General features: G+C 34.4%; 2 protein-coding genes and 2 pseudogenes across 4 annotated transcripts in view; 2 read left to right on the top strand and 2 right to left on the bottom strand.

Moving 5' to 3' along the window:
- Nucleotides 1-313: 313 nt before the first annotated feature.
- LOC118744892 (protein EFR3 homolog cmp44E) overlaps nucleotides 314-17,012 on the top strand; it is a 55,602-nt gene continuing 38,903 nt past the window's right edge. The window contains exon 1 of one of the 3 annotated variants that reach the window (XM_036478308.1): nucleotides 314-506. The gene's annotated coding sequence lies outside the window, so the exon portion shown is untranslated. Of the gene's footprint in view, nucleotides 692-17,012 lie in introns of all 3 variants that reach the window. The other 2 variants (XM_036478312.1, XM_036478311.1) reach the window with 2 other exon arrangements.
- LOC118745306 lies at nucleotides 1,706-3,857 on the top strand (annotated as a pseudogene).
- On the bottom strand, nucleotides 5,692-6,675 carry LOC118745305 (annotated as a pseudogene).
- LOC118745304 lies at nucleotides 6,782-8,838 on the bottom strand. The gene is made up of 3 exons (XM_036478830.1): nucleotides 8,817-8,838; nucleotides 7,282-7,815; nucleotides 6,782-7,233 (listed from the first exon to the last, which is right to left on the bottom strand). Exons 1-3 carry the CDS (start codon nucleotides 8,836-8,838, stop codon nucleotides 6,782-6,784), a joined length of 1,008 nt encoding a protein of 335 aa, XP_036334723.1.

The raw sequence follows: 17,012 nt of genomic DNA, 5'->3' as shown, positions 1-17,012 counted from the left end.
GGAGAGGCAAATATCGGCAACTAATTAAAGTTTTACTGTTACGTCCTTAGCCAGTTAAGCTTTTAGAGAAATATCGTAACTATGAGTTGATTTTTGTAATGATATTTGTAATGAAATCTTTTTGAAAAACAAAGAAAAATCTTAAGGACAGTGCGCAAAATTCGGGCCCACCACTGTATTTCATGTAATATATGTGCATACATACATATGTATGTATGTACGTTTGCATGCTTTTTGCCATGTGACTTCTGGAGCTTTTGTTATAGAAACAGAAACCTTAAAAATAATTTAGAGCTTTGGTATAAACTACGTTTAGGCGTTCAGTAGACATTGAGTGGCAGGAAAAATATGTATTGCAGCAATGAATAATAACCAAAGTAAAGCTGCATAGAAAAATTATCGAATTGTTGCTAAAATATTGGAGGAGTATTATTTACTATGTGGCTGTGAAGAATCGTGATGATAAGGAAAAAAGGCGTCCCTCAAAACTAAAGCAAATTCTGTCGGTAAGATGCACGGAAGGCACAGCAAAAAGAAGAGCAAAAATAACAAAAACTTTAATGTGTGCAATGTGTGTGAATAAAGTGCAAAATACAATAGCGTTATAGTTATCACAAATTATCTAATTTGGTGCGAAAACAAAGCAATAAGAGGGAAACTGAGATGACAAAGTGATAGTTGATTTGGAAAGGTAACTATGATAAAGCTGTCAAAACTTAGAAACCTTTAGATTTTAGATTCTTACGTACGTTGAGAGCGGTAAGAGGATCAGGCTTGCCCGACATTCGTTTCTTTATTACCTTAAAATAATGGCGGGTAATCAAATTTTTCGCTTGGGCATTAAAGGCGACGAACTCATAAACAGTTGAAAAAGTAAATACAAAAACTAAATTTTTTCTGGCTTAAGTTGACCTGCAGTGTAATTCTGACAATCGGTGCGCTAACTTATCGTCGCCAAATTTCTCTAAATAAAAAGCAGTGGGGAATAAAAGTCTACAACATAGAAAAGTAACAGATGCAATGTATAATCTGCCAAACCTGGCAGTAATAGGGGCATATATCTTGATGTTGCATGTTGTTAGGCGCCCCTGCCATTCTTTAGGCGATTAAAATTTGCGATAGCGTATGGCAATTTCTTACGGTAAGATAGGTCTAGGCTAGAGATGGGCGCGGACGAAATATTCAATCCCGATCCTGGCCATACGGACGTTAAATTTTTATGTCCTGAACCCGCCCATACCGACGGTTTTCCGATTTGTACCATAGATTCCATGGGTCCCCACATATGTCACTAAGCTTTCAAATGAAATTTAAATAAATGTTTAAATCATTTTATTTAGTAATCTCCGTGTATTTGAAAGCAGATATACATCAAATCGACACTAAAAACGAATAAAGGCGCGCTGGTGTTTTGGCGGCGAAAAAAGACGTGTAAAAAAAATCTTACGAAAAAAGACGCTTAAGGAAAGCTTCGGCGAAGAAAGACAAGAAATCTAGTTGTTTTGTTGTAGGAGAATTAAAATAATACACGTTTTAATTTACATAAATTATAGTTTTATTCCCGAAAAATTCGCTTAATAAAACATGAACGACGTCGGTAGAAGTTTCTAGAAGAATAACGTTTTTTAATAACTAGATCTGTAGTGCGTTTCTGTAACTAATGCGATATTATATCGCAAATTCTGTCAGAACGCGGTATCGCAAAGTTCATATCGCAAACGATAAACGAAGTGTTTCTGTAACTAAAAAAACTCACCTTGCGATAAATTGGTGGTGAGTATTGTAAAAATTACACGAATTGTCAGAATGAAGAACATATGTTCTTGTATAGTTGTGAGAAATTGAAGTAAAAGTAATAATTTTTATATATTTTGATTATTTAAATCATTTAAAATATAGAATGATGGTTGCACATCTACTTGCATTGGCTGATGATCAAAGGAACATGTTGCGCATTCATAGGCGCTTTTTAAGGGATAATACTGATCCATTTTATTTGCCAGAAGCGCGTTTCATTGAGTTATTTAGATTGAATAAGGAGTCTGCGCTGGAACTTCTTGGTGAAATAAGTCCGTATATGAAGGATGGTATACGAATAACTTTTGTACCAAAGGCTATAAGGATGGTATCGGCATTGCATTATTATGCTACTGGATCCTTTTTAAGAGATATCGGGCAAGATTTTGTGTGTCCACTAAGTAAAACTACGATTTGCAGATCTATTAATGAAGTGACTCTTATCATTCAAAATAAGATAATGATGAAATACATTAAATTTCCAACTAGTTTGGAAATGAAAAATAGAATTCGACAAAGGTAATAATACATATCGTTACCTTAATTCACAAAGGCGCTAACCAAAACTTTTTTTTCGAAACTGCGTTTTTCACAGATTTTGGCAGTATATATTAAAATATACCTTCAATAAAAATGTTAAAGTGTTAGTCCCAAAAACAATGGAGTTAAATGCCACTTTTTAAAAAGCTCTTTTATGTTGTTTTTGCATCTCCTGTAAAATAAAAAAAAATTGTTGGTTCGGGCCTTTGTGAATTAAGGTAATGATATATGTATGTACATTAGAGTGGTCCAAAAAAATAAAGTCGGAATTTGATTGCCGGCACCCCTAGGATTGTTCTACATCGAAAAAAATTGACCCCTATTTTTTATTTTGAAATCAAAACATATTTAGGCAGTACTCAAACTGCTCAAAGTTTTCCATGTATTTTACATGAAGAAAAAACAATTTTTCGCAGAAATGGTATAAAACTCTTGAAAATCAATATTTTTCGATCGGAAAACTGTGGTTCTCTTAAGGAGACTTCCAGTATCAATATACAATTGTTTATTTAACCATTTTGTATGCAATTGCCTATTATTACTGGGAATCTCCTGAAGATAAGCAGTGTTTTTCGATCGAAAAATATTGATTTTCAAGAATTCTACACTATTTCTATGAAAAGTTGTTTTTCCCCATATAAAGACATGAAAAACTTTGAGCGCTTTGAGCACTCCCTAATTTTTTTTATTTCAAAATAAAAAATAGGGGCATATTTTTTTCGGTATATAACAATCCTAGGGGGTGGCGGCATTAAAAATCCGACCTTATTTTTTTATAAACATTTTTGGACCACTTTAATGTACATACATAAGTTTTCAGAGTATTTTTATTCATAACAAACAAACATATTTTAGGTTTTTCAATGCTACTGGTTTTCCGGGCGTGATAGGTGCAATAGATTGCACACATGTTAAAATAAAAAAACCATCTGCGGAGGATGAGTATTGCTATATTAATCGCAAAGGCTTCTTTTCAAAAAAATGTGCAGCTGATTTGTGACTACGATTTAAATATTTTAGCTGGGTATGCACGTTTCGGGGGAAGTACACACGATGCATTTATTTGGGAAAATTGTAAAGTTAGGCAATTAATGCAGCAACAATATGAGCAGAACATATACACGTGCTGGCTTATTGGCGATTCCGGATACCCCCTTCAGCCTTGGTTAATGACACCTTACCGAAATCCTGAAACTAGGGGCGAAGAAAATTTCAATAATCACCACATACAAGCTCGTAACTGCATTGAGCGATTGAATGGTGTATTAAAAAAAGTATTCGCGTGTTTGTCAAGTGATCGCGGCATTCTTTTCAACCCAGTTTATTCGGGCGCTATCATCAACGCTTGTCTTACGCTGCATAATTTCAGAAAATTGCACAATATGCCTATGCCCGAAATAAATTATACCCAAGATACCAATATAGATATAGGTGAGCATGAGACCATGGAATCTAATGCTACAATCTTGCAGGATGCGCGAAGGATTCGCGAAAACCTTGTTCGAAACTATTTTAATTAAATTTATTTATTTAGCATATACACGCGGGTTTCAACCGACACTATTATAAAAATATACTTTTGACGCAGCTGTATGTTTATAAGCGAATCCAAACCCATCAAGTTCTCCTGGCGTTATATGGTGACCAACAAACTTATATTTGATTTTATTAAGTAATAATTAAATTAAATTTTACTTATTTAACATGTGACAACCCTTAAATCTGTTTGTCCACGTTATATACTACATATATAAAAATAAATGTATTATATTATATTATATAAATACAGTACCGGTCATACCATTACAACTCAAATTCAAAACCATATAAACCCAAGTTTAAAACTTTATAGAAAACTTAAGAGGTTCAAAACATCTTCATTTGAATTTCAAACTTTTTTCTCAGAAGTTTTAACATTTTTTTGAGTATACCTACAGTTTTTATTGATTCTTATTTCATTTAAGTATAATACTGTGCAAGTTTCTATTGGCTAAAAATTACCGTAATAGGGGCGGCTAATATTTCGAGAACTAAAGAAACCGTTTTTCAAAATGTGGAAAGTTAGTTGAAAGACCTTTCCTTTAATATGTATATATTTTTCGAGAGAAGATAAAAAAAATATGGCATTTTTTAATAAAGATGTGTGTTTGCGGCTCTTTTTTCTTGTTTATATGAAACGATATTTAATATACATACATTTAGTGAAATATCATGTGCCGAAGAATTTTTGTTACAAATCATACATACAGTATCGGCAGAAATAATAGACTCGCCTTACGTTGAAGAGTTTTGGCTATTATTCCATGGTTTACTTTATGTTTAATATTTTTTTATAAAAGCCTGGCTAGCTATACAACAAACACCATATAAATGCCCTTTTCAAACTTTATACAAAAATTAAAAAAAATTTACTAATTTTCACAAAATTGAAAGTTTGAAAAACTCTTTATTCAGAATTTTAGAAAAATTTTTGGTATGCAGTTTTGTAGCCCATCCAGTTTTAGTATAATAGAGTGCAAATTTCAAGTCACTAGAAAATACCGTTAATTTTTGAAAATTTTGTTTGATGACGATGCTAGGCATTCCCTTCCATATAAAAAAATTGTCGAGTACACTTTGTATGGGAAAAAATGCGTGACATCGTCAGCAAAAAAAAAAATGTTAAAAATCAACGGTATTTTTTAGCTAATTGAAACTTGCACTTTATTATACTAAAATTGAATGGGCTACAAAACTGCATACCAAAAATTTTTCTAAAATTCTGAATAAAGAGTTTGAAAATTTGGTGAAAATTAGTCAAATTTTTTTAATTTTGGTTCAATGTTTGAAAAGCGCATTTATATGATGTTTGTTGCATAACTACCTAGGCTTTTATAAAAAAATATTAAACATAAAATAAACTAAATAAATATAGTCAAAATTCTTAAAAGTACGACGAGTCTATTATTTCTGCCGCCAGTGTATATCAAATTAAAGGTATTTTTGTGCCGTTTCTGATAAATGTATCTTTTAATATAATAAATTGCGTGTTAAAAATGTTGCCATAATTTCGTTGTTTTTCTCGAAAAATATATGTACTATATATACATACAGATACACATATCAAATGAAAGGTACTTCAATATTTTTCCAACGATATCCCTATTTTGAAAATCGGTTAAATAATTTTCGAAATATAAGGATTTGAAAATATTGAAAATTCAGCTTCGATCCAAGCGACGCTCATGCATATTTGTAATAAACTTTGCTTTATTTCTTAAATATAATGAAGTCTAAGAAAATTACTCACTTTATTGTATTTTATTTATTAATGTTAAAATATTTGAATTCATTTCCTTGAGTATATTAATAATATCATCTAATTTTCTCATATGAACTTCGTTCTGAGCTGACAGTTCTTTTTTTGACTTCTAGCAGCGATGAATGAAATGTCGATTTGGATGCGCAGATATTGAACTTCTTCTCAGCAGAAGCGGCCTTAGACGTACTTGGCATTTCGTCTTCGATGAGATATTCAGCCAAGTACTCGTCTTCGAGTGTCTCATCCACGTTCTCCTTAAATACAAAAAATTTAAAGTATTTCAAATATATTTATGCATGCACAAATTAAAAAAAAATAGTATACCTCATGGACTCCGGCTTCAATTGTTTTACCATCTCCATCAAGGACTGCTGCTGGAAATAACTCCAATACCTCCGCATCCAAACCTTCACATGGTTTCGGTCCTTCACTGGCAGGACGGTTGCCGGTCAAATTTTTGAATCTGTTGTAGGCACTTTGTTGCTTCTTCACTGCAACCTTCCAGTCCGACCAACACTTCACCATTTATAATTAAAAAATATACTTTGGCATTAAACCAATAAATATTTTGCAGTTCATACCTTCTTCCACTGTTCAGCGGTCTTGCATGCACCCCCGCATGCATTTAGCTCCCCCCCTCACCGTGTCCCACACTTGTTGGGAATTTTTTGCGCCACTGACGCCCACAAATTGGCCACTGGCTACACGGGTGTTAGCCCTCATTAGTTCCAACAGTTTGGATTTTTGTTGTTTTGTTATTTTTCCCGTCCGTACTTTTTTCTGTAAAAAATACAATTTTTTTGCTTGAAATTAATAAAAATATCAGTTAAAATCATACAGACCTCGCTCATATTGGACGCTTTTCGCTTCGAAAACCAAACTTCACTTGACTTACAGCCAGTGATATATTTATCGCATCATTTATCGCAATATTTTTCTCACCACAGTTACAGAAACACTCGCTTGCGATAAAAGTGAAAAAGCGTTATATTTTACGATATTGGGTGTATCGCAAGGTTACAGAAACGCACTACTGAGAAGTATAACCAAATAAAGTAAATGAAACAAGTGAACTAGAACATAGAAAATAAACATGACGTGACCAGAATTAATAATACACAAAATATTAAACAATTCTAAGATTTAAGTTGTTGCTGTTGAATTGCTTTGTAGCTGTTCGCCACCAGAATCAGCATTATTTGTGGTATAGTCATTATGCGATATCGTATGATGTGGTTGCTGGCACATATGGCAGCGTGAAGTTAAACGACAGTGAGATGAAAAATGAGCAACCGTGAAGCAGTTACGGCAGATTTTTCTTTTTTGTATTAAGTCCCGTTTAGCAGCAGCGGGCAAGGCGGCAAACTTTAAACATTTGTAGAGCATATGACGTCTTTCGCAGCAAGGGCAGTTTTCGTCATTAGATGAAGTACGAGTTGTCAAGAACGCATTTCGGCGTAGCGGCTGACGGCTACTAGGGTACTGCTTGACGGCCTTCGCAGCAGCAGAAAAGGGATTAGACATAGACGCACGTTGATTATTTATAGTTTCCAGTGTTCGGAATGTTGTTTCGAGAAAATCAAATAGGTCTTTTACTGCAGGGATTTCAGTTGATGCTTTGAGAGATTGCTCTCATTCTTTACGTGATTGCGCGTCGACCTTGTTGGTAGTAAAGTAAATAAGAATCACGTCCCAATTATCGGTGCTTACACCCATTGTACGCAAAAGTGCCAAGCAGTTTTGGGCTGTATCCGAAATTAGCTTTATACTTTCGTGCGATCCATTTGCCTTAGGTATGGCAAAAAGTTTCTTCAGCAAAGTATCAACAATTTTTCGCTTATTGTGGTAGCGCTGTTGTAACGCACTCCATGCAAGCTCATAACTTGCATCGGATGCTGGATATTTATTGATAATATCCAGTGGAGTACCAGCGCAGGAGCATTTTAAAAAGTAATACTTTTGAAATTTGCTGAGGGACTGATTATTATGCACCAATGAGACAACCATATCTCTATACGATATCCAGCCTAGATAATCACCGGAAAATTGAGGAATGTCAATTTTGCGCAATCGGGCTTCGGTGCATACGCTATCATTACGCGGCATTTGTATGGTGCTCGAATGAAAATTGGGTGATGCCGGATTCTTAAGCTCGTGTAGTAAGTCTAAAAGTTTACCTTTAAAAGACAAGAACACATCACAAAAGATAAAGAAACGTCATCCTTTATATATGGTACGTCATCAGGCTGTATGGAATTATCTCGCAACATGTCACAAATTTGCTCGTGATCCCCTTTGAACTTCAGGTGAATCGTCTCGATCTCGTCGATATAGCTTTCAATAAGTCAACGACCACGTTGACCTGCGATGACTATGTCCATATTTGCCATTTATGTATATATGTGAATATTCAGTGGATGACTCAAAGTTTCGTTGGCGTAGCTTTTTTTCTTCGCTTCGAAAGATCTTAAATTTCCTTCAAAATATGTATGTTCCCGGGTTTCGGCCCCAATGTTTTGTTGTAGGAGAATTAAAATAATACACGTTTTAATTTACTTAAATTGGAGTTTTATTAACGAAAAATTAGCTTAACAAAACATGAACGACGTCGGTAGAAGTTTCTAGAAGAATATCGTTTTTTTAATAACTAGGTCAGAGAAGTATAAGCAAATAAAGTAAATGAAACAAGTGAACTAGAACATAGAAAATACAACATGAGGTGACCAGAATTAATAATACACAAAATATTAAACAATACTAAGATTTAAGTTGTTGCGCCAACACAGCATCATTCCCTAAGAACTCTTTGGGGAATTTACATAGTGCAAACATAGTCGACCGCGAAATAAGTATACGGGTCTTTCTTCGCCGTCAAATATGTTAGCGCGTCTTTCTTCGGTGTCAACTATGTTAAGTCTTTCTTCGCAGAAGTTTTTTTATGTGTCTTTTTTCGCGGTCAACTTTTAAGCTCGCGCCTTTATTCGTGTCTAGTGACGAAATATATTCTTATTTATAAACAAAAATGTATGTACATATTATATCAAATGTATAAGCAGAGATCACGCGATTTGTAAATTTGAACAGATTTGTACATTTTGGCAGTAACAGAGTGGTGTTGCCTAGAAATAATAACAACTTTCCAAACCACACCACTCTGTAAGTGTGAAAATGTACATACCAATCTGTACAAATGTACACATCGTGTGAAGCAGTTATAAGAAAGAATGTCTGTTTGTGTTTGAATTCATTTGGCACGGCTACCAAACTTTGCGAATTATCAGTGAAACAAAACTAACAGACGGGATAATAATTGAACCAGATCTCTATCAGGATCATATCGTTGTTGAATTTGCGTGCAAAATTTGTATGCGGATCCCGATTATTGCCTAAGAAAACATAGCTAGAGTTGCGACAGAGTTGCATTGTCTTCAGTTTATCAAGTTTATTCAGTGAAATCGCTGGATAAATTTATCAGAAATGTGTAAACGAGTTTCCATACAAATTTGACAGTTCATTTATAAGGTTTACACAATTATAAGTTTATACGGTTTACAATGCATTTATAAGGTTTGATGAATACCCTTATTGTGTAAGTGCACTGATAAAACATATATCTGGCCAGTCACAGAAGAAAGGATTAAAAATTAATTACAAAAACTAAAATCGAAAAACGCTGCTGACGTTACAGGTTCTCCAAATTCAGAAACAACCAAAATAATGTGAATGAAGAATTCTTTGGAAAACAACGGTGTTAAAACAACGATCTTGCCATGACGCTAGATTGTGCAGATGAAAGTCAGGATGATACATCCGACATAGGCAGCCCCGATGCAATTCTCAAAAAGGAATTATTGCACCGCAATAAAAAAATAAATATAACTGAAAGACCTCTCGCCTGGTGCAGCGTCAATCGAAAAGAATTTACAGTTTTGTCAAGTTTCAAGTTTTTCAAGTTTGTCGCCTCGAGCGAGTAGTTATTTAGTGGTTTGATTTACGACCCTTTAAAAACTTTTTGTACCCGAGGGCTCTTGTGCACAAGGGTATTATAACTTTGTTCACATAACGGTTGTTTGTAACAGGCAAAACGAATCGAGATAGATATAGACAAATGTATAAATAAGTGATCAGAATTAAAAGAGAAATCGATTAAGCGGTGACTGTCTGTCCGTCCGTCCGTCCGTCTGTGCACACGATAACTCGAGTAAAAATGGAGATATCTTAACGAAACTTGGTACGTGCACTTTTTCGGGCGTAGGACGGATGGTATTGAAAATGGGCCAAATCGGACAATAAGCACCGCTAAGGTAACCGCTGCTCCAATTTCTTCCAAACTTGGCACAGTTGTTGGCCTTGCTACAGCATACCAAATGGCCGAAAATTTTTAAAATCGGACAATAACCACGCCCACATCGCATATAACGGTAATTTAGAGAAATACGAAATCTTCGATAAATCAGTAAATATTAAAGCTAATTTATTCAAAATTGACGTTTGGAACAATTCTTTACCAAGAAATATGCTTATGATAAATTTTTGGAAAATGGGCGTGGCACCGCCCACTTATGATCACATATATGTATCTCGGTAGCCGTTCTAGCAATTTGTACCAAACTCGGTATGGTTATTGTGCTTGCCACATAAAAGCAAAACGTTGAGAACTAATAAATTTCAGAAATGCTTGAAACTTCAATATTTCGAAGTTTAAGGACGCTAATTTACTCAAAATTGATACACCCCGGCTTACCATGCACACTGGTCTAAATGGCATTATTTTTGACATAAACTAAACATTTTTATTCGAAATTTTTGTAAATTGTATTAACCGCCCATTTAGTTAATCCCCCATGCATGCTGAAAATACAAAAAAAAAACCTTTGGGTCAGTGTTGTAATCTGACAACCCTGCAAAAACAGATATTTTTGTGAAAAGCTTCATTTGCTTTTTGTGTACAGAAAATTTGTTGTGCTTCCTAATTGAAAATTAATTTAAAAAAACGGTGTAACAAATAAAAGAAAATAATGGAAAATATAGTGAAAGGTATGAAGATTTATGTGTTGTTAAAATATTAATGAGTTCAATGCCCCCGTTGATTTTAAATAGCTTTTATGTGATGTAGTCTTTTTGATAAAGTGGAATCTTAAAGTAGTGTTATTTTGTAGAGAAAAACTAGTGAAGAGTCGCCGTAAGAGCCAAATTTTTGGTGCTCAGTTATAGTTATGTTGATGTATCATCTTTTATATGACATTAATATTTCTTGCGCATATTTGCGCAAATTCTTAATAATTATATAATTGCAGAGCAAGTTCAGTTTTGCCGAGAAAATTTATTGTCGGTTTGGCTGGAAAATAATAGAAATACCATTGCGCTGATTGAATGGGAGTCAGAGCAGTTCAATGGCGACGTTTTAACGGAGAGCACAGTATCTGAAATTAAGAAGTTAGTGACCATTTTTGTCGGATATGTAAAAAAAAAATTAGCGAAGTGCAATAGACATGTAGAGCGATTCAAAAGTGTACATTCCATTTGGCTTTCAAAGAGTGTTTCAATTTCAATCGATCAGGCGAAGACCCCTCAAAAATGTGGACGACCATCATTGACATACGAAGAAGGAGGATCACGATTAAAAAGAAAATTTGCTACAGATTTGTCGAGAGAGCACAGTACTTCACTTCTCGTTCACGCTGCTGCAGTTTCAGCAAAAAAGTCGAGAGAAAAAGACACTGCATTTATTTTAAATAAGACGGCTTCAAAAACTACAATCCCTCTTACAGCAGATGAAGCTTTTGCTTTCATAATTGAGAATTCTTTTACAAAAAGACAATACAATAGCATTAGATCTTTGAGCATACAACAGAACTGTGATATATTTCCAAGCTACGCCAGTATTTTAGAAGCTAAGTCAAAGTGCAGACCCAAAGAAATAAGCGTTACCGAAACCGTTGCAGAAGTAAGCTTACAAAATTCACTGAACCATACAGCATCAAGAATTTTGACTTTGCAGGAAAGCGTACTTAACAATTTTACTGACGTGCGAAACGTAACTCTCTCTCTCAGCTACGGTTTTGACGGCACAACCGGGCAAAGTCTATATAAACAGCGGTTTTGCGAAACACAACCGCAAACTTTTGACCAATCGTTATTTGTCAGTACGGTAATTCCTTTGCAGTTAACTGATGACTTCGGAAGGATTTTGTAGAAAAACAGAGCACCACAGTCTATTAGATTTTGTAGACCTCTAAAAATCCAATTTGCTAAGGAAAGCAAAGAACTTATTTTAAATGAAAAAAGGCAACTAGACTTGCAAATTCAAAATTTTGTCCCCTATAAGTGTGAAATGGTCAATAGCGGAATAAATGTTTTTTATGATTTACACTTGACGCTGATAGATGGAAAAGTATTGAACATTCTTACAGAAACAAACGAGACGAGAAAAGCAAAGCTGTTGTAATGTCTCGCAAAAAGGAGATTCAAGAAAAAATGTGGGTTGAAATGGGACTGCATGTTGATAAGCCTAATCAAAATGGATCAGGAAATACAAATGATGGCAACACAGCCAGAAGAGCCTTTTCTAATGTTAACATGCTTGCTTCAATTCTGCGGATGGATGCTGAGTTGCTTCATCGTTTTCACATGATTTTAATAGCACTTTCTTGCGAACTTCAAATAAACGCAATGAATTTTCAAGAATATTGTGAAAAGACGGATTTTTTATATTTCACAAAGTATAGTTGGTATCCCATGTCACCAACTGTCCATAAGATATTGGTGCATGGATCGGACATAATCGAGAAATCTATACTGCCGGTTGGCTGCCTGGGCGAGAATGCATCAGAGGCTCGCAATAAGTATTATAAAAGTGATAGAAGGTCACATGCCAGGCATAATTCCAGAATTAACAACCTTACTGATGTTTTTCATAGAGCTTTAGATTCCTCAGATCCGTTTCTTTCTAGTCTTAGCGTTAACAAAAACGATAATCACAAAAAGAGGCAAATACCCAATGATGTAATTATAATGTTACAAACGCCATCTTTCTTAGAAACAAATGAAGATTGCCTTGATAAATCTGTTGGTGATGTAGACGCTCAAGACGTTCATTATTTTGACATAGAATTAGAACTACACGATGAGTAGCAAATAAAAAAGTTTGTTTTATTAAATTTCTTATCTCCTTATTGTATCTTAATTAAGACATTGTTAACATATTTATGTACATAAGCCATGTAATAAAATATATGCATTGCTACATTTTACAGCTTGTTTTATAAGTTTTTGCATTAAAAACAATTCAGAACCTGAATTCTGATTTCGGGGTCAAGACGTGGCCCAATCTGTCCAAAACAATTTCCATGACTTATCCATGATATGCTAAGCAAATGTACCAAGTTTCAAACTTCTGCCTTTATTTATCGAGTTTGTGCCAAAAAAAAGGCGATCCAGACCATTGTGCCATGTAGCGGTAGCTTTCGGAAAGGTGAAAATCATATATTTAATACTTGCGCCGGGTATTTAATGTTCGGCTCCGCGCGAACTTAGACTTTCTTACTTGTTATTAAATACAATTTTCCAATTTCTAAATTCAAATACAGTATATTTTGCTTAGCTGCACATCCCTCTTTGCACGAAAAACTTGTGCACTTAACCGAAAAAGGCACTTAAGCGAATTTTCTTTACTACTTCAATGAGGAAGGTATCCAAATCCCTGTGAAACCAAATAATGGAGAAGCACTTACCACGTAGAAATTACTGCAAGCGAAAGTTTTACCGAATAGTATCTAATTATCTATATAACTACATAAATTTATAGCCATTTTCGTTGTTCTGCGAGATGAACAAAATATATAAAAAGTTGTAAAATTTGGCAATTGTAGGGCCTCTGATGCGCATTTTGGGGTAGGTATCTTAAATGTGCACTTAAGCACAGAGGCAGCAAAGCAAAATATACTGTACTAAAAAAAGACATTATTAAAAGTTACTAACCTTTCCAGTTTTTATTTAACTAAATCACCTAATCTGCTTACCTAAATTATTTCTTAAAAATACTTGGCATCCGCATCCGCGGATGTTAGCTTTTAAACATCCGCATTCGCATCCGCGGATGTCTAAAATTCCGCATTCGCAACATCCCTAGTATGTATGCATTAGTCCATTATTTTTTATAAAGTTTAAATATTGTTAGGAAAATGAATTAGCAACACGAGTTTACGGGGTGTGCATAGCTCAGTGGCTAACGCTTCTGACTTTGTACATCGATGACGCGGGTTCGATCCCTGCTGAAATCTAGAAAAAAGAAGTCTGATGAGGAGATGTGGTGATCTCCGAAATAGCTGCTATAACTTCTACCGCTTAGACTTTAGTTGCTTTTGCCGTTTTTCCTAAGAAAATAATCGTGGTACAAAGCTCAATAAAAAATATTAAAAAACAAAATTTTATGTTAAGCTAAGATCCCACGTCGGCGCAATGCACAGTGCCGCCTAAGTGGGCATAAATCGAAGCATTCGTTGTCTGCAATGTGAACGTATTTGGTATTTTTGTAAAGGTAATTTATCCACTAAAAAGAATAAAACAGAAATGTCCCTATAAAACAAATGATATGCCGCCCGTAAGCCCCTAAACTCAACAAATTTTATACTAAGAATTTGAATCAGAGCATTGCCATGCGCTAGTTCTTCGCGGAAATAAATCTTAAAAATACATTGCCTGCAATAAAATATTGGTTTGACGCTTTTTATGTCCATATATGTATACAGTAGATCAGAGCTTCTTAAAGTGTGTTCCGTGCAGTGTTGCCAGGTGTTCGGCATGAGAAACCGTCCCTCTTGGTCTGAAAAAACGTAATTTTCTACCCAAAAACGTCTTTTTCAAATGCATGCACGAAGAATTGTGCTTATTAAACTTTTATTGTAAACAAACTTTGTATTACAAAGGTACATAAGTATGTATGTAAGGTAAATTAAAATGTCATTTCGACAGAGCACATTTACAATTCATTGTTAACTGGTTTGAGATCGTTCATTTTATACATACATTTCTGTGCAGATGATTCAGTCATTAACATTTTTATCGATTGTGGCTGTTTTTCTTTTGTTTTATTAATGTTTATTATTTTTCCATAAATTATATAACAAACTAAATATAAATCCACATTATAAAAAATCTGCAAAGTTTCAGCTAGATTTTCAACTTTTATTCAGATTTTTAAGAATTTTTATGAGTACTCAGCTTGATAGCCCATTAAATTCCAGGGTAATAATTTGCAAGTTATAAGTTGCTAAAGAATCGCATTGATTTTTAATAATTTTTTTTTCTTGTAGACATTTGGTTAGGTGGTCGGTTGTCAAAAATGCTAAATTACGTTCTGCTAAGAAGGAACATACCAATATTATAGCCATTTTAGCGTTCATAACATTTTCAATGAAGCCTTAAAAAAGTGGCCTACTTTTTTCTGACCTTTTATGCTACTATTTTTGGTACTTTTGCCAGCGTGCGTGTTGCAGTAGATCAGCTTTTCCTGATTTGGCTTCTGATGTGCAATTGCAAACAGTGCAATACACCTCTTAACCTCAAGCGTTCACAAAACCAGCCAAGAATCCAGAAAAAAATGCCCGTACGCCTGGTTTGCATCATATTTAAATCATCTGTCCCCAAAGAATAAATATCTTTTGAAGAAACTGCTGCAAAAAACAAAGCTTGTAAAGATTTATTAAGAAAATAATTCAAAATCAGTTCTACTTACAAGATTTAGTAACAGAGAAAAATTACTGAGAAGTTAAAAATTGTAATTTTTAACACAAAACACGTCCGTCAACAGGATACAAAAAACCTCCAAATGACGTTAAAAACGTCAGCCTGGCAACGCTGCTTCCGTGGAACCCAAGGGTTCGTAGAAAAGTCACCGTGGTTCCGCGGTCGGTTTGAGTTGCACACAAAAAGAAAAGTTCTATAAACAGTATACATACATATGTACTCGTAGTTGGTATGATTGCCGTACTGAGTGCTATACCCATGAACCAACGACTACAGATCCCGCAATCCGCCATCGTTGTATTTGTAATCGAATTTCATAAAAAAGTTTTCGTAGCGTTTTTGATGTTTTTCCCTTTTGTTACATCGTCTTCTATCGCTTCGGGATGCCTTTTTTAGCAATTTGACGTGTTTTATCAGCGATTTTAATTTTAATTTTGATTTATTACAAATTTATCATATAAAATGAAGTGCTTTGTGCAAAAGGCCTAAATTTTCGTGAAAAGTGGGTGCACGTTTGTGGCCAGAACGTTGGCATTGAAAAACCGACCCGTGAAAATGATATGCGATTGTAAAACACTTTCAATCATGAAAACCATATTTTATGAACTATTTTTGCTAATTGTCATCAAGTTTCACTTCGTATATTTTATAATAAATACCAATTCAATCGCGCTCAATCACCGCGCCTTTTTTGTTTTCTTTGTTTGTTTTCATTCTTAGGCACACTTCAAAACGCTCAGAAATTTACTTTTTTCATTCTTTTCCGATTGCGTGATCTTGTTAGTTGGTTCATGTGTTATACCTACATAAGAGCGGTGAGCTTGCGCTTGCTAGCTTGTTTTTTTTTCTAACCGGTATATGTTGTTGGCCACTGTAGGAGTGGCGGATACAGGGGAGGGGCAATGGGGGCGATCGCCACCCCCTCCCAGAGCTGGAGTCGGTTAAAATATATTACCTCAAACGAGAAGTTTGAAAAAAATTAAAAAAAAAAAAACATTTATTTCTTTACTTCTTCAACACTTATTATTCCATGTAAAACTGAACATTAATGAAATGCATAAAATAGTATCTGTGTTTTAACCAAATACAAAGAAAATACCACAATAAATACATGAATTATTAAGAATGCAAAGACAAACTATTTATCAGAAGCACTATCTCTTACACACTGAAAAAAAAGTAATAAAAGCTCTAAAAAAAGCAAAATCGCTACAGCGAAAAAGTGGTTTGAAAAGCCGCAAAAAAGGAGACCTAAGTGTGCTATGAATTTATAGACCTTGTCATAACTTTACGGCATTTGTCTTAATATATTATAATTTTCATTATTTGTTTATAAAAATATAGTATAATGTTTAACAAAAACCATTTAAATCCAAGCTTGAATCTCTGTGCAACGTTTTAAAAAATCAACAAACTTTCGTAAAAATTTCGAACATTTTAATTCGATTTTTAGGAAATATTTTGAGTAAGCAGTTTTGTATTCATATACATATATAATATATTGGCAGTAAGCTAACTTCTCAATGTGTAAGCATTCCGAAATCAAAGCGAGACAGTCTAGTTCCGTTTTTGTCAATGTATTGTGTACTTGAGTGCCGTTTTTGTATATGTGCTGTGTACATGTTTA

The sequence above is a fragment of the Rhagoletis pomonella genome, unplaced genomic scaffold, assembly GCF_013731165.1.
Source record: "Rhagoletis pomonella isolate Grant_MI unplaced genomic scaffold, Rhpom_1.0 Rhpom_scaffold_00008, whole genome shotgun sequence".
Classification (NCBI taxonomy): Eukaryota; Metazoa; Arthropoda; class Insecta; order Diptera; family Tephritidae; genus Rhagoletis; species Rhagoletis pomonella.
Note: the sequence above shows the minus strand (reverse complement) of the source record. Positions and strands in the feature narration are given on the sequence as shown.

Bases quoted from the DNA above. Each gene is read 5' to 3' on its own strand.
- LOC118745304 (XM_036478830.1), bottom strand. From the start codon at position 8,838: ATGTGTACATTTGTACAGATTG. The intron at 7,816-8,816 runs GTATGTACATTT...TGTCTTTTAAAG, and splicing joins GTGTACATTTGTACAGATTG to GTAAACTTTTAGACTTACTA. The intron at 7,234-7,281 runs GTAAAGAATGAG...AAATCCCTGCAG, and splicing joins CAAGGTCGACGCGCAATCAC to TAAAAGACCTATTTGATTTT.